The following is a 17,192-nucleotide window of genomic DNA, read 5'->3' as shown; positions in this document are numbered from 1 at the left end:
AAACACATTTTACACAAACAAAAACACAGAAAGATGTACAGAAATACACTATTTTATCCATACATCTTGATAGAAGCTAACTCACCTGATGTGCTTGCCGTTGTGGTACCTGATGTTGGAACTATAGAAACAAGATCAATATAAGGATCAAATATTTTAACGGAAAATGCCAAATTGGCTTCCCTACAAATCAAAACTACTTCAACGGCATAACATAAATATTAGTGAATGTATCAGGTAGCGACAGGAGTAAACTAAATATTGTAGTAAAGTGTTTTAACCTGTACTTTGGAGGAAGCTACTATTGTAAAGTGCTTTTACTCAATTAAACATCTAGCTGCTGCAATTATCACTAATTGCAACATTAAGTTTACATTATAAGAGTGTAAACTCTAATGCCGACACTAAATAGCATAGCAAGAATACTTTCGACTCAGAAGCCTTATAGAAAATATTGATGTGGTAAATTCGAAAATTACCTGCTGGACTTGCTGTTGTGGTTGTTGGTATCGCACCTAGCAAATAAATAAAATATGAAGAAATATTTTATATTAGGCACATATCATTGTATAAACTAGCAAAATCACTTGAGCAAAATAAACTATTTACATATGTAAACGATCGTCTCTGTGTACAGACATTTATATGACTTGTATAAATAATTATATCTAAACAAAACTTAGAAAACAGACTAAGATTCATATACACTACTCCATAAAAGTGACTTACCTGATGTCCTTGTTGTCGTGCCTGCTATTGTTGGACCTTAAAAGAAAAGCAATAAAAACTGTGAATGTAAAACTACAAATTATCTCCGAAAAAATAGAGTGTAAAACTACACATGTTGGCTCTAAAACTCAAAAAGTAGAGTGCACAACCACGTCTTAGGTTAAACAGCAATATATGTTCATATGACAGTCAGTCGTATACATCTCAAATAATCCAAACACAAACATAAATAATGACACAAAGATGTACAGAAATACACTTTGATATCCCTACATCATGGCAAAATGTAGCTCACCTGATGTGCTTGCCCTCGTGGTTGCTGATGTCATAACTGTAGAAACAAAAACATATGAGGATCAAAGGTTTAATTGACGATCTGTTTGCCTATGTTTATTTTTTGTTACTCCTCGAGGAGCATAGGGCCACAACAAATGGATGATCCACTAAATGAAAAAAACCCATCTTTTAAGGCATAATATAAATACGTGTTCACTGTAGTCATTACATTAAACTTAATATTAGTCAGGATTTTTACAATTGATATTTCGAGCAAACTATCATCGTAAAGTAATGTTATCAGAGTACCACAATATAATCTACAATAGAAGGGTGTATTCTTAAACGATGATACTACCATAACAGAATATTTTTGACTTAGCACCACTGCTCAAAATATTAATCTGATAATCTCAACAATTACCTGAAGGACTTGCTGTTGTAGTTGTTGGCATAGGACCTAGGAACATTTTTTAAATCTTTACAATTACGCACATATTATTGTATAAACAAACAAAATTGTTAAGACGTATATATAGAGATTATTATTAAACATTGGCTGTCGTCTATCTGTACCACATGAATGAATGTTTATGCGTATAGAAATAGTACAAACAGACAAATAGATGTATACGTGACGTTTCCCACCCGCCGTGCCAAATGTTTTGTACTGTACTGGATGCAAACTGGAAAGATGGTTTGACCAAAACTTTCTGGAGCTGAATGTTAAGCAAACGGAGGAGATGGCCTTTGGGTGAGCACACGGTGGGAGAGATGGCAGCACCCCATTTCCCCACCAATCCAAGTCAAAGGACAGCCGGTACCGAGGGCTGTTTTAGTTTCTTGGTACAGTGATAGACAGAAGGTTCTCCTTTAGTGATCACGTGAACCATGTGTACAGACAGGCCCAGCAAAGACTGTACCTTCTGAGGAAACTTCACAGCTCCAATGTCAGCTCATATTATGTATGTATACGTGTTTGTGTTTGTGACCAAAAGAAAATTTTATGTTGTGCACTTCCTCGGACAGACAATAAAGTCTGATTTGATTTGATGCTCTTTTTGACAAAAGATGACTTACCTGATGTCCTTGTTGTTGTGGCTGTTGCTGTTTGACCTTAAGACAAAAGCAATGAAATATCTAATTCAGTTAAAAATAAACTACACAAAATCGCTTTGAAAACTGACAAATAGAGTAAACAAGCACGTTCTAGATACAACAACAGCAACATCTGTAAGTGGATATATGACAGATAGTCGTGTATATACATACATATACTAAAACAGTAAAAAACACAAAGAGAATCAGATACAAAGATTACAGAAAATCTTTCAATTCTATACAACTTGATACAAAGCAACTGACCTGATGTGTTTGCTGTCGGGGCTGATGATATTGGAACTGTGGAAGGAGGAAAAAAACGATTAATGATCTAATGGATGATCTACTTTTAAAAAACCGCAAAACGCCATATTGACTTTCCTTAAAAAACTACTTGAACGTCCTGCCCTAAATACATGATAGAGTGTCAAGTAGCCACAAAATGGTCTACACTAAATTCTGCAGTGAAATAGTCTTAACCTGATATTTGGAGGAAAAATGAAGTTTTAGCAGCTGAAGCTGTAATAGCAACAAAAGAATAGTAACAATAGATGGATGTAAGCACTAATCTCGACACTATACAGTATACACCATAAGAACGATATTTCTCGCTAAGCACGACTGTTAAAAAATGATCTGGTAATTTCGACTCTTACCTGTTGCCCTTGTTGCTGTAGTTGTTGGTACTGAACCTAGTAAATAAAACAAAATGTTTAAATATCATCGCATTTACAAATAAAAATACATTGAGCTATATATATACACAGGAAGGTGTCGCTATATGCAGACAGTTAACGACGCATACGAATAATTACATATGTACAAAAATTAGAAACAGACCATTAGATTCATGTTTACCTTATAATAAAGTGACTTACCAGATGTCACTGGAGTTGTGCCTGCTATTATTGGACCTTTGGAGAAGAACAATTAAAGACTTGAATGTAGTGCACTAGCTCGTTTTAGCTTTAACAACATCTATATATATATATGTGTGTGTCAGTCAGTCCTATACATCTCGAACATTAAAAAACAGAAACAGAGACAGGAAGATGAACAGAAATAAAATTTTAAATCCCTACATTATGAGAGAATGTAACTAACCTGATGTAACTATGCTTGCTGTCGATGTTGCTGCTGTCTGAGCTATGGAAACACAAAAATTAAAGGATGAAATGTTTAATGGATGATATAATCAATGGAAATACTCCAAAAGCGTTATTAGATTCAAGAAAAGAAAACTCAAACGGCATTATATGAATATAGGATAATATATAAACCGGTTGCATGTGGAACCTAAACAAAATATTGAAGTAAGGGTATGATATTCACATATTTGGAGTTGACTATCAGAATAAAGTAGTTTTATCACCTTGAAGTTCTCTCAGCGGTAGTTGTGAGAGTATGACGATACACTTAACAATACAATGGAGTAAATACCGCTACAACATAAAATACGCAGGGAGGAAAATTTTTATTTCAGCAACATTTTTGAAAATATTGATCTGGTAAGGTTGACACTTACCTGTTTGACTTGCTGCTATGTTAATTGTTGTCGGAGCTAGAACATAGAAAAAAAATTAGAATGACTTTGAAATTACTCTTATATTTTCGCACAATAAGTTAAGAACTATATATATATATACCTTAAACATAGTCTGCCGTCACGTTGTGCAGACATTCGTACAACATGTACAAATAATTACAACATGCTGTTTCGGTGCATACCAAGATCAAACACTACCGCGCACCCTATCAGCAGACTCCTGAGTATGGTAAGCAAGAAATGTGCTACAAGAACCTCTACTTTCAACATTCAGGTGACATAAGCTGGTCTTCTTTGGTCATGAGACTCTGCACAACACCCTGTTCAAGACTGTCCATCAAGGCACCTTCGAGGGTAGTCCACCCCGCGTTGACCAGAGTAAGAACTGACGTACGAAGGTCAGAGACTGGTCTGGTCGTCCTGTACAGGACCTGCTGACTATCGTCCACAGTAGGCAAGAATGGCGGCCCTGTCAGCTGGTGCGTCTATCCATGTGATCTCCGCAACCATAGGTACCGGTCATGGGACAACTGACTGACTGATAATTATATGTATACAAATATATTAGGAACGGACAAATAGGTGTATGCACTCTTTTTGTTAAAGGTCAATTACCTGATGTCCTTGTTGTTGCGGCTGTTGCTGTTGCACCTTAAGAGAAAAACAATAAAAAATAAGGATGAAAGATTTACTAGATGAACTACTGACTGGAAATAATGCAAAACACCATATGTATTTCACTAAAATTTTTAAGATTACAGAAATATACTTTATAGTGCATACAACTTGATACAAAGTAACTGACCTGATGTGTTTGCCGTCGGGGCCGCTGATGTGGGAACTATGGAAGGAGGAAAAAAGGATGAATGGTCTAATGGTCTACTACGAAAAACGCCATATTGACTTTCCTGAAAAAATTACTTGACTTGCCTGACAGAAATACATGATAGTGTATAAAGTAGCCACTGAATGGTCTACACTAAATACTTTAGTGAAATTGTGTTACCCTGATATTTAGATGAAATATTAATTATAATATCTGTATAACCTAGTTTTAGCAGCTGAAGCTGTTATGGCAGCAAAAAATAATAACAATAGAAGGATGGTATAAGCACTATACACCATAAGAACGATACTTCTCAATAAGCACCACTTTAAAAAAAATGATTTGGTAATTTCGACTCTTACCTGTTGCCCTTGTTGTTGTAGTTGTTGGTACTGACCCTAGTAAATAAAACAAAATGTTTAAAGTCACGTAAATATCAACGCATTTACAAACCCAATCCGTTAAGCTATGTATATATTATGTAAAACACAGGAAGTCGTGGCTGTGTGCAGTGTCGCGGACCCCGGCTTTCACACGAACAACACACACACCCCCGACTTCCATACACGTTCTTTCAACACATAAAACATCGATTGCATGAGGCTGTCAACATCAAGTTAAGTTGCTCAGCCCTGCGTACCGCAACGCGGGCGCACGCGTGCGCCCGCGGGCGCCTACGACGGGCGGGCCGGACCGCAGCGAAATTTGAGTGAGCGCACGCGGGCGCACGCGTACTTGCTTGAGAGGTACTACGCCACGGGCGCAAAGATGGCCGCCATGGTTGTAAAGTTTAGACGTGTAGATGATATTCACGGTGGATCTTCTAATAAATAAGTATTTTGCAATAGATAGATATATGCAACGACAAAGAAGGATATTTAAAGTTCAGATTTCATCGTCATGTCTTTCTAGAGATGGTAGATGAATTTGCCTTCGACCTTGAAACTTCGAATCGGGACGACAACAACAGAAAGTCTGCTCGTCGTTTGTTTTTACGTGATATGCTTGACTACCGCATTGTTCTTTCCACATAATCTTTAATTCTCATGGACTTTTTCCTCTTTTAGTTCCCAAATGAATGCCACTAAAAGTATATTGTTTGGCGCTGCAATAGATTGCTTCTATTAATTCGTCGTCGTTGTCAAATATGCCCATAAACAAAATTATATTTTCTACTTCGCTGTCAGCCGCCATTTTAACAGGCGCCCACGGTGGGCGAAGGGTATCACAAGCTCTCTAGGGCGTGAGTGAGCGCCCGCGGGCATCCGCGGTGAGCGCCCGCGTTACGGTACGCAGGGCAGGATTTTACGACATAGAACAGATCTATACGACAATGTCTCAACGCACAGTTCTTTAGAGAAGATGGTCAAAACCATCTATGGCAAGTAAACATCTAGTAATGTAATACTTTTAATTATATAGGTATATTAATCTCTCAGTTCATAACTTAAAACATTTTCCAATGTTGTAGTCCGCGGTGTATCAGTTCTCGGTACCCCTTCAACATATCAGTCGCCTGTAACCATACTCACAGTGCGTAGAGTGGTCGCCCTTTGCATCTCCAGTCAGACTACAAATAACACCAATCCCACTGGTAATCTACTACAGGCGGATTATCCTTTCCCGTGGGGGTAGAAAACTCCGTGTAGCTCAGCGACAGATGACACTCCAAGGCCTTACACAGTGGCCGTGTCGGGGAGGAGGTTCACACAGTCACAGTAGCGGTACTCCATGGTGACGACACGAAGCCAACAGCCCACACACTGCTGGCTGCTTTAATGAAGGCGATCGGGGAATCGTCCAGCAACTCTAGATCTAATCCTCCTTCAGAAAGGCTCCAACACAATTTTCCCGTACACGGAGAAAACCTTGACTAGGCAAGGAATTACTTCTTAGACGCTGGCATCTACGCTTCTCCTCATAACGCACACAGATAACCCTTCCACCATTATGTCCGTCACTGCCGTCTGCTTCTTCTCTTTTCTTGCTAGAGTGATCTCCCTTTTCCCGCTGACATTCTCACTCATTCTCCATTACGTGTTATTTACCATTGCAGTTCACAAACAGCGAAGGGGTTTAACTAACCTAAAAACATGGAGGCACGGACTGGTCCGTGACATGCAGACATTTATAGGACGTATACGAATAATTACATTTGTACAAAAAATAGAAACAGACCATAATATTTATATACACCTTATAATAATGTGACTTACCTGATGTCACTGGAGTTGTGCCTGCTATTGTTGGACCTTTGGAGAAGAACAATTAAAGACTTCAATGTAGTGCACTAGCATGATGTAGCAACGACATCTATATGTCTTTCTTTATATATACACATAACAATCAGTCGTATACATCACGAACATAAAAAAAAAAAACAGAAACGGGGACATGAAGCTGTACAGAAATACACATATATTTCTACATTATGATAAAATGTAACTCACCTGATGTGCTTGCCGTCGATGTTGCTGCTGTCTGAACTATTGGAACAAAAAAATGAGAGGAGGAAATGTTTAATGGATGATCTACTAAATGGAAATACGCGAAAAGCATTACTGAATTCAAGAAAAAAAAACTTTAACGGCATTATATAAATACATGATAATATGTAAAGTGGTCGCGGGCGGGCCTAAACAAAATATTGTAGTAAAGGATTTAAACTGATATTTGGAGTTGACTATCAGAATAAAGTCCTTTTGGCCACTTGAAGTTCTAGCAGCTGTAGGTGTGAGAGTATGACGATAAACATAACAATAGAAGGGAGTAAATACCGCTACAACATAAAATACCCAGGGAGGAAAATTTTTTATATCAGCAACATTTTTGAAAGTATTGATCTGGTAAGGATGACACTTACCTGTTTGACTTGCTGCTATGTTATTTGTTATCGGAGCTAGAACATAAAAAAATTAGAATGACTTTGAAATTACTCTTATATTTTCACGCAATAAGTTAAGAACTATATATATATATACCTTAAACATAGTTGTGCAGACATTCGTACAACATGTACAAATAATTACAATATGCCGGTTTGGTGCATATCAAGATCAACCACTACCGCGCACCATATCAGCAGACTCCTGGGTATGGTCAACAAGAAATGTGCTACAAGAACCTCTACTTTCAAATGTCAGGTGACGTAAGCTGATCTTCTTTGGCCATGAGACTCTGCACAACACCCTGTCGAAGACTGTTCATCAAGGCACCTTAGAGGAGGCCAGAGTAAGAACTGTCTTACGAAGGTCAAATGTTGGTCTGGTCGTCCTGTACAGGACCTGCTGACTATCCGTCCACAGTAGGCAAGAACGGGGGCCATGTCAGCTGGGGGGTCTATCCATGTGATCTCCCCAACCACTGGTGCCAATCATCAGACAACTGACTGATAATTATATGTATACAAAAATATTAGGAACGGACAAAAAGGTGTATGTACTCTTTTTGATAAAGGTGACTTACCTGATGTCCTAGCTGTTACGACTGTTGCTGTTGCACCTTAAGAGAAAAACAATAAAAAATAAGGATGAAAGATTTACTAGATGATCTATAGACTGGAAATAATACAAAAAACCATATGTATTTCAATAAAACAAAAATTAAAACAACGACATAACATAAATCCGGGATAATATATCAAGTGGCGACAAGTTATGCCTAAACTATTATAGTAAAGGTTTCCAAATCTGATAGTTGGATGACACCATCATCGTAAAGTCATCTTATTCACTTCATCTAGCAGCTGACGGTGTGACCACTACCACAAACTTAACTTTGATTTGATTTGATGCTCTTTTTGACAAAAGGTGACTTACCTGATGTCCTTGTTGTTGTGGCTGTTGCTGTTTGACCTTAAGACAAAAACAATGAAATGTCTAATGCAGTTTAAAAAAAACTACACAAAATTGCTTTGAAAACTGAAAAATAGAGTAAACAAGCACGTTTTAGGTACAAGAAGACAAACAACATCTGTATGTGCATATATGACAGTCGTATATATTCTTAACAGTAAAAAATACAAAGAAAATCAGACACAAAGATTACAGAAATATATTTTCAATTCCATACAACTTGATACAAAATAACTGACCTGATGTGTTTTCTGTCGGGGCTGCTGATGTCGGAACTATGGACGGAGGAAAAAAGGATGAATGGTCTAATGGATGATCTACTTTAAAAAAAACCGAAAAACGCCATTTTGACTTTCCTGAAAAAACTACTTGAACGGCCTGACATAAACACATGATAGAGTGTAAAGTAGCCACAGAATGGTCTACACTAAATACTGTAGTGAAATTGTGTTAACCTGATATTTGGAGGAAATATTAATTATAAAGTTTGCTTAACCACTTGAAGTTTTAGCAGCTGAAGCTGTAATAGCAACAAAATAATAGGAACAATAGAAGGATGTAAACACTAATCTCGACACTATACAGTATACACCATAAGAAAGATATTTCTCACTAAGCACCACTTTAAAAATATTGATCTGGTAATTTCGACTCTTACCTGTTGCCCTTGTTGTTGTAGTTGTTGGTACTGAACCTAGTAAATAAAACAAAATGTTGAAAGTCACGTAAATATCATCGCATTTACAAACCAAATCCTTTAAGCTATGTATATAAAAAATCAGAGGAAGGGGTCCCTATGTGGAATGTCTGGACCCCGGCTCTCACACGAGCAACACACACACGACGTCCGTATGCGTTCTTTCAACACATAAAACATCGATTGCATGAGGCTGTCCACATTCTCAATAACACTCATTCTCCATTACGTGTTATTTACCCTTGCAGTTCACAAACAGCGAAGGGGTTTAACTACCGTAAACACATGGAGGCACCGACTGGTCCGTGACATACAGACATTTATAGGACGTATACCAATAATTACATTTGTACAAAAATTAGAAACTGACCATGGGATTCATATACACCTTATAACAAAGTGACTTACCTGATGTCACTGGAGTTGGGCCTGCTATTGTTGGACCTTTGGAGAAGAACAATTAAAGACTTTAATGTAGTGCACTAGAACGCTGTAGCAACGACATCTATATGTCTTTATATATATATTACAGTCTCCATCATTAAAAAACAGAAACGGAGACCTGAAGATGCACACAAATACACTTATATATTTCTACATTATGATAGAATAGCGGCCCGGTCAGCTGCTGTGTCTATTATTGTGATCTTCCCAACGACAGGTGCCAATCATCAGACAACTGGCTGACTGATAATTATATGTATACAAAAATATTAAGAAGGGACAAATAGTTGTATGTACTCTTTTTGATAAATGTGACTTACCTGATGTCCTTGTTGTTGTGGCTGTTGCTGTTGGACCTTAAGAGAAAAACAATGAAAATGAAATGAAAACGGGAAAATATAGGGTCAAAAGATTTACTTAATGGAAATAATGCAATACGCCATATTAATTTCACTAAAAGAAAAAATAATTTCACGGTATAACATAAATACGTGATAATATATCAAGGGGCGACAATATATGCCTAAACTAAATATTGTAGTAAAGGTTTTCAAAACTGTTATTGTGAGGACACTATCATCCTAAAGTCGTGTTATTCGCTTCATCTAGCAGCTGAAGGTGTGACGACTACCATAACCTAACAATAGAAGGATGTAAATACCAACGACGACACTAAATACCATAAAATGTTTTTTGACTCAGCACCACTGTTACAAATATGGATCTGGTAATTTTGGAAATTACCTGGAGGACTTGCTGTTGTAGTTGCTGGTATCGGACCTAGGAAATAAAAAGTAATAATTACTCATATTATTGCAGAAACAAAGAACGTTTGTGATATATAAACATCCGCTATCGTCACAATGTGCATACACTTGTACAACAGGTACGAATATTATATGTATAGTAATACTACAGACTGATTATGCTTATACAATTCTAAGAAAGGGGACTTACTTGATATCCTTGCTGTTGTGGCTGCTCCTGTTGGACCTGAAGGGAGAAAACATGAAAATTTTAGTGCATTGAACAAGAAACTACACATAATTGTTTCGAAACTCAAATACTAGTGTTAAAATGGACGATTTAGGTTCAAGAACAGCAACATCTATAGGTATACATTTGACAATCAGACATATAAATATCAAGTAGTAAAAAATATAAAAAGAATCAGAGACACAAAGATCAGAGAAGTATACTTTTATCTTTTATATCAAGGTAAAACTTAACGTGCACTTCGTGTCGTGGTTGCCGATGTCAAACTTTTTAAATAATAAGAAAATAAGAGGATGAAAGGTTTAATGGTTGATCTACTGAATAGAAAAAAAGCTCGAAACGCCATTTTGATTTCGCTGACAAGAATTGTTTCGACGAGATAGCATGCATTAGTGATAATAATAAAATGTTCAAAGGTATTTTGAACAACATATTGAAGTGAAGTTTTTTTTAATGATATTTGGAGAAAAGAATTATGGTAAAATATTTCTATTTTATTCATCAATCAGCTGTAGTTGTGAGAGTAGCACCATAAACTTTACAATAGAATGGTGTAAATACCATGAAGACACAAAATCGTAAAAGGATATTTTTATTTCAGCAGTATTGGTCAAAACATTGTTGTGGTAATCTTGACATTTACCTGTTGCACTTGCTGATGTGCTTGTTGGTATCGCACCTAGCAAAAAAATCGTTTGAATGATGCACATTTTTCTAATAAACAAACATCAGTTAATGTTTATATATGTATCAGTGTATCTTAAACATGATCTGTCGTCATAATGTGTAGACATTCGAACATGTACAAATAATTTTATATATCGAAATGTTATAAATAGACAAATAGATGTATGTACACTTTTTGAAAAAGGTGGCATACCTGATGTCCTTGTTGTTGCGGTTGCTGCTGTTGGACCTTAAGTGAAGACAATAAAAGCAAATGCAGTGATGATTCACTGAATGAATTAAAACTCGAAACACCATATTGACTTCCCCGAAATAAATGATTATTTCAACGGCATAGCATAAACACATGATAATATACAAAAGTGACACAGGCTGGGTCTACAGTTGATATTGTGGTAAAATTATTTCAGTCTGTTAACATATATTATTATTATCATCGTAAGGGCCTTTTAGTCACTTGAAGTTCTAGCAGCTGCAGCTGTGAGAGTAGCACTATACAATAAACAACAGACAGGTGTAAACACTAACGAGGAAGGTAAACACTATAGCAGACTAAGATGTATACACAATTCTTTATTAGAGTGACTAACCTGATGTCCTTGTTGTTGATGGTTCTGTTGGACCTTAAGTGAAAAATAATGAAAAGTTTAATGCAGTGAAAGAAACAGAACACATAATTTCCTAGAAAGCTGAAAAATGAGTGTACAAGCACGTTTTAGATACAACAACAGCAACATCTATTTATGTACAGTTAGTCATGTGTGTATATATGTACACCAAACGGTCAAGAACGCAAAGAGAATCAGAGACACGAAGATTACCGAAATATACTTCCATACAATTTAATACACAGTAACTGACCTGATGTTCTTAGTGTCGCTGTTGCTGATGTCGGAGCTATGGAAAAGAAATAAATAAGGATGAAAGGTTTACTGGATGGCGACTGAATGAAAACGAACTGGCCTGAAATAAACTACTTCAACGACATAACATACACACGTGATAATGTATAAAGTGGTTCACAGGAGATGCTTAAACTAAACACTGTAGTGAAAGTGTTTTAATCTGATATTTGGAGCAAAATTTCCCCGAAAAGTCATTTTATTCACTTGATATTCTAGCAGCTGTAGTTGTGAGAGTAGCACAGGAGTAACAATAGAAGGCTGGAAACACTAACCACGACACTAAACACCATACAAACATAGTTTCTGAGTCGAACCCCTGTTAAAGAAAGATCAACTGGTAATCTCTATAGTTACCTGTTGCCCTTGCTGTTGTGGTTGTTGGTACTGAACCTAGAAAGTAAAAAAAAAAAGAAACAATCTTTAAAATCACATTCATATCATTGCCTTAACAAACAAAATTTGTTAAGATTGTTATATATATGTATACGTGTATGTACGCATTAAACATAGGCAATCAACGCTATGTGAAGGGTACACGGACTTTTCGCCGACGGACGTTTCGCCGCTGGACGTTTTGTCGACTGGACGTTTCGGAGCCGGACGTTTTGCCGATCGGACGTTTCGCCACCGGACGTTTCGGAGTCGGACGTTTTGCCGACCGGCGTTTCACCGCCGGACGTTTCGGCGCGGGGCACTTCATTTCGGCATTTCACACGGGACCTTTAGCCGAAGTCAAGTGTGTGACGCCCCTTAGCTCACACATTTCTCTCGCCATTGTATCCATGTATCAGTGAACTCTCTCTCACTATCCCTCCTCATGTGAACCGTTAGCTCACACATTTCTCTCGCCATTGTATCAAAGTTTTTTCTCAAAGCTGTTGCGCATAATCTGTGACAATCAAAGTGAACTGTCTGTGAAGTCTGTGTGTAAAATTTGTTTGAAATAAAGAATTATTGTGTAATCTAGTAGTTACTTTCATTCTTTGAGAAGTAAGTAAGCTCTCTCTCTCTCTCTCTGACATAATGCGGCGAAACGTCCGGCGGCGAAACGTCCAGTCGACAAAACGTCCGGCGGCGAAACGTCCAGTCGACAAAACGTCCAGCGGCGAAACGTCCAGTCGACAAAACGTCCGGCTCCGAAACGTCCGGCGGTGAAACGTCCGTCGGCGAAACGTCCGCACACGATGTGAAGACATTATACGACATGTATAAATAATTATATGTATACAAAAATTAGAAACAAACCATCCACTTCTTAATAAGGTGACTTACCTGATGTCCTTGTTGTTGCTCCTGCTACTGTTCCACCTTGAAAGAAGAACATTAGAAACTTAACTGCACCCAGGTAACATGTCTATAGTTTGAATCAGTTTTCGTCTGCGTCTTTGTATCTTCTCTTTCTTTCGAACTGGATATATTTAATATGTAATAATTTTGTAGAATACTTTGTATTACTTTTGTGGTATTAAAGGCCTAGCACACACACACACGGTTTCAAGACGTTAATTGTGTTTGGTAGCAAAATAATCTTCACCTGTCCAATTTTCAGACACTGTCATATCCTACACATTCTGTCGCTAGACTATTACCTGTGTGGAAACTTTAACAAAAATTCAGAGAGTTACAAAATTTGAAACTGTCTGAAATAAATACTTACCCTGAGAAATCAAGATCATGATGGCCGCAAAGGTTACCATGGTGAACGCCATGTTAAACGATCAACCTGGACGCAGTGTCCCGTCAGTTTTGTGTTGTCTACCAAGACGACCTTAAAAGAACACTTTTTCTTTAGTGAAATCGTTTCATTGACAAGCCCTAATATCTAAGAATCAGTCTAAAAAATTACATTTATAAAATATCACACAAATCGCAGACTAGAACTAGGTACTCCAAGCTGAGCATCTGCTGCGATCGTGGTGTGGTTTGGTTACAATCGCTCACTTTCAAACACATTGTGCAATTTTTGTTTTCGGGTTTTGAACATCGATATATAAACAAAGAATAATATATGTTTTATTCTCTGTCCAATTGTGTGGTTGCTGACTGCATGTAAAGTAAATGGCAAAACATCGGCTTTGAACTACCTCATGTCAGTTGCCTGTCTTGGTTTCACTGTCGTGATTTCGTTTTGAATACCTACTCGTAAGTGTATAAAATCTAACAGTAGTCAAGTTCATTCTACTGGGAAGAGACGTAGCTTTCACCCGATATCAAAAGCTACAACTTTTGTTTTAAAGAAAAGCGCTAAACCCAAATGTAAAATGTCCGAAGAGGGATTTGATATCAACAGAAAACACACTGAATTGAATATTGACATACAAAATGTAGAATTCTTTAAACTGTAAAACTCTCAGGTTTAATTTTTCTGAACATAATACGTGTTGTTAGAGTTTTAAAAATACCTTGTAAAACCAGATCGTGGTCTACTGTTCGTTGGTGGACGACATAATCAAACCTGACCCATGTTTAGAATTCAACAGAATGTTTCTGCTCCCATCGTCCACGTCGCTCAGTTTGTGCACATTTATTTTACAGATTTATTGTAAGTTTATAAATTCATTAAGCATGTGAAGTGCTATTGGTAGGTGAAAAATTACATTGAGTATGCACTTGGGATTGTTGCTGTAGTGCCATAGTAGGTTCGGAGCGTTGGGTTGCCGAAATATTTTCTGAATGTTTCCAGTCATATTCTCATGCATTACTTAAAAACTTTAAACTCAGAAAATATTTTTAGAAAATGTGCAATTGGCGTGGTCACGTGACTCAAATCTTTTCACTGGCTTGTAACAAGAGCCATTGCTGTATGAAGATGTCCAATAAAAACATTCTGTGTTATTCTTTTTTCAGTAACAATTCAGGTACCGTTTTTTGAAAAATAATAAAAGGTATCTGGCCTACTTTTCTTCATTTGCTGGCCATGAAAGTACTTTCTGTCACATGGAAATTTGGTCTTAAGCTTTTCCTAGAAGTCGACAAAGGAGAGGTTCTTTTCGGTTTGACAAAGAGGGTTTTTATGTCCGGGCATTCAGTGAGAAAATATCAAGTATCTCTCCTAGGAGCTTTTGTAACTTAGAAACGTGATATCCATGCTGCGTGAGTGAACAGGCTGCTGGTTTGAACTCACAATGTCAGCCACATTGTAACACGATGTCAAGGTCTACTTCAGCTCCAGCCTACCTGTCTGATGAGGTGGTCTGATGATCTGAGGGCGCTGACCTCAGGGAACCACGAGTTCGACAAGAGAGCTTTGCCACTCGCTCTCCTTTGTCTACAGCGCAATCTGTTAATATCTCTGTTTTGTTTTTTTTATCTTTATAGAGCTCTGACTATGTTACTAAGTTATAAGCTGTTAAATCCGGCCTCCGCACCTACCGGTGTGAGAAATACTCCTGAGTAACTGCTGTCTGTGCCTACATTCAAGTTTAGTGACGCAGTGACATGTATTGAGAGGGTGAATCCGCGTGAACTATGACCTATTTTTGTTCTATTTGTCTAGTTTGCTTTTTTGTGTGAGTCTTTCTCTTTCTTATTCATAATCTCTCCTAGTTTGTCTCTCGTTTTTCTCCTTTCTGTCTCTCTCTTCTATTTGTCCTCGATTTATTCTCCTACTTTCTTATGTTATATTGTTTTCTTTCTCACTATATCCCTAAATTTCACTCTCTCACTCTTTGTATTTCTCCTTTACTCTCTCTGTTACTGTCAAGTATTTTTATTCTCATTCTTTCTCTCTCCCCCCTGCTCTCTCTTTATCTCGATTTGTCATGTAACCTCGGGGCGTTATTGTTTCGGGTAGGAACACCGGTCATTAAGTTATCTTTCCTAACAAGTTACTGTATGGAGGTGATCGCAGGCCAAGAAAAAAAAAAACTAAAATAAAAAAGTTCGTTCTGCTTGGATGCTAGGGCTGTAAGAGGACAAACTAGCCCCGAATAAGGACACGTACATTTTATTGCGAAATATCTTTAGCTCACATTTCTATTCATAGAACCTGACACTTATCCAGCCGAGCCCTCTTCCTGTTTCTTTGTCGAAGCTCGTCTGTTAGCCTGTCTGCGAAGCTAACGTGCAAATATATGTTTTAGTACTTGTGCTGTCTGTCTGTCTGTCTGTCTGTCTGTCTGTCTGTCTGTCTGTCTGTCTGTCTGTCTGTCTGTCTGTCTGTCTGTCTGTCTGTCTGTCTGTCTGTCTGTCTGTCTGTCTGTCTGTCCATATGTATGTATGAGTGTGTGAGTGAAATAAGACACAAAAAGTTTTTTTTTTCCACCACCAGTGTTTCCTGCTTATGCTGCGGTACAACTGCATTTAATTGCCGAGAAAAGTTGTATAGAACAGTCACAGCTCACGAAAGCAGCAAGGAAGTCAACAGGCAACAAGAGAAGTTTGTGAGCAAGATGTTGCAAGAGAAGCTGACGGAAAAAAGCACAAACAGCAGCTGAAGGGGGCAAGACTTGCTGCCAAGTGTGGTGATACAGTGAGGACAGTGGGATCACATGAATGAAATTTATACACCACCATAAGGTCGGCTGTACTAAATAAGATTAGATATCAGAATCTTTTCTTACTGGTACACGGACGTTTCGTCGCCGGACGTTTCGGAGCCGGACGTTTTGCCGACCGGACGTTTCGCCGCCGGACGTTTCGGCGCGGGGCACTTCATTTCGGCATTTCACGCGGGACCTTTAGCCGAAGTCAAGTGTGTGACGCCCCTTAGCTCACACATTTCTCTCGCCATTGTATCAATGTATCAGTGAACTCTCTCTCACTATCCCTCCTCATGTGAACCGTTAGCTCACACATTTCTCTCGCCATTGTATCAATGTTTTTTCTCAAAGCTGTTGCGCATAATCTGTGACAATCAAAGTGAACTGTCTGTGAAGTCTGTGTGTAAAATTTGTTTGAAATAAAGAATTATTGTGTAATCTAGTAGTTACTTTCATTCTTTGAGAAGTAAGTAAGCTCTCTCTCTCTCTTTGACATAATGCGGCGAAACGTCCGGCGGCGAAACGTCCGGCGGCGAAACGTCCGGCGGCGAAACGTCCGCACACGTTTCTTACTTCAGAAAAAAAGCTTTCAGGTTATCTGGAACTGTAAAGCAGATACATCGAAGTGTGTGTACTTATCTACAAGCCCA

At 37.9% G+C, this 17,192-nt stretch overlaps 1 protein-coding gene across 12 annotated transcripts in view; it reads right to left on the bottom strand.

Moving 5' to 3' along the window:
* Positions 1 to 13,874, bottom strand: part of LOC112567948 (mucin-5AC-like) — a 180,523-nt gene extending 166,649 nt beyond the window's left edge. For 2 of the 12 annotated variants that reach the window (XM_025244889.1, XM_025244893.1), the window contains exons 1-14: positions 13,719 to 13,865; positions 13,334 to 13,369; positions 12,416 to 12,451; positions 12,018 to 12,053; positions 11,747 to 11,779; positions 11,350 to 11,385; positions 11,113 to 11,148; positions 10,431 to 10,466; positions 10,218 to 10,253; positions 9,794 to 9,829; positions 3,632 to 3,667; positions 3,211 to 3,252; positions 2,985 to 3,020; positions 2,763 to 2,798 (exon numbers count right to left, since the gene is read on the bottom strand). In XM_025244889.1, coding sequence (XP_025100674.1) covers positions 2,763 to 2,798; positions 2,985 to 3,020; positions 3,211 to 3,252; positions 3,632 to 3,667; positions 9,794 to 9,829; positions 10,218 to 10,253; positions 10,431 to 10,466; positions 11,113 to 11,148; positions 11,350 to 11,385; positions 11,747 to 11,779; positions 12,018 to 12,053; positions 12,416 to 12,451; positions 13,334 to 13,369; positions 13,719 to 13,770 — 523 coding nt within the window. In that variant the 5' untranslated portion in view covers positions 13,771 to 13,865. Of the gene's footprint in view, positions 1 to 2,085; positions 2,122 to 2,370; positions 2,407 to 2,762; positions 2,799 to 2,984; positions 3,021 to 3,210; positions 3,253 to 3,631; positions 3,668 to 9,793; positions 9,830 to 10,217; positions 10,254 to 10,430; positions 10,467 to 11,112; positions 11,149 to 11,349; positions 11,386 to 11,746; positions 11,780 to 12,017; positions 12,054 to 12,415; positions 12,452 to 13,333; positions 13,370 to 13,718 lie in introns of all 12 variants that reach the window. The other 10 variants (XM_025244885.1, XM_025244895.1, XM_025244877.1 and 7 more) reach the window with 9 other exon arrangements.
* Between the last annotated feature and the right edge of the window lie 3,318 nt (positions 13,875 to 17,192).

This window comes from Pomacea canaliculata, linkage group LG7 (assembly GCF_003073045.1).
Source record: "Pomacea canaliculata isolate SZHN2017 linkage group LG7, ASM307304v1, whole genome shotgun sequence".
Lineage (NCBI taxonomy): Eukaryota > Metazoa > Mollusca > Gastropoda > Architaenioglossa > Ampullariidae > Pomacea > Pomacea canaliculata.
The sequence above is the reverse complement of the archived record's forward strand: the minus strand, read 5'-3'. Positions and strand labels throughout refer to the sequence as shown.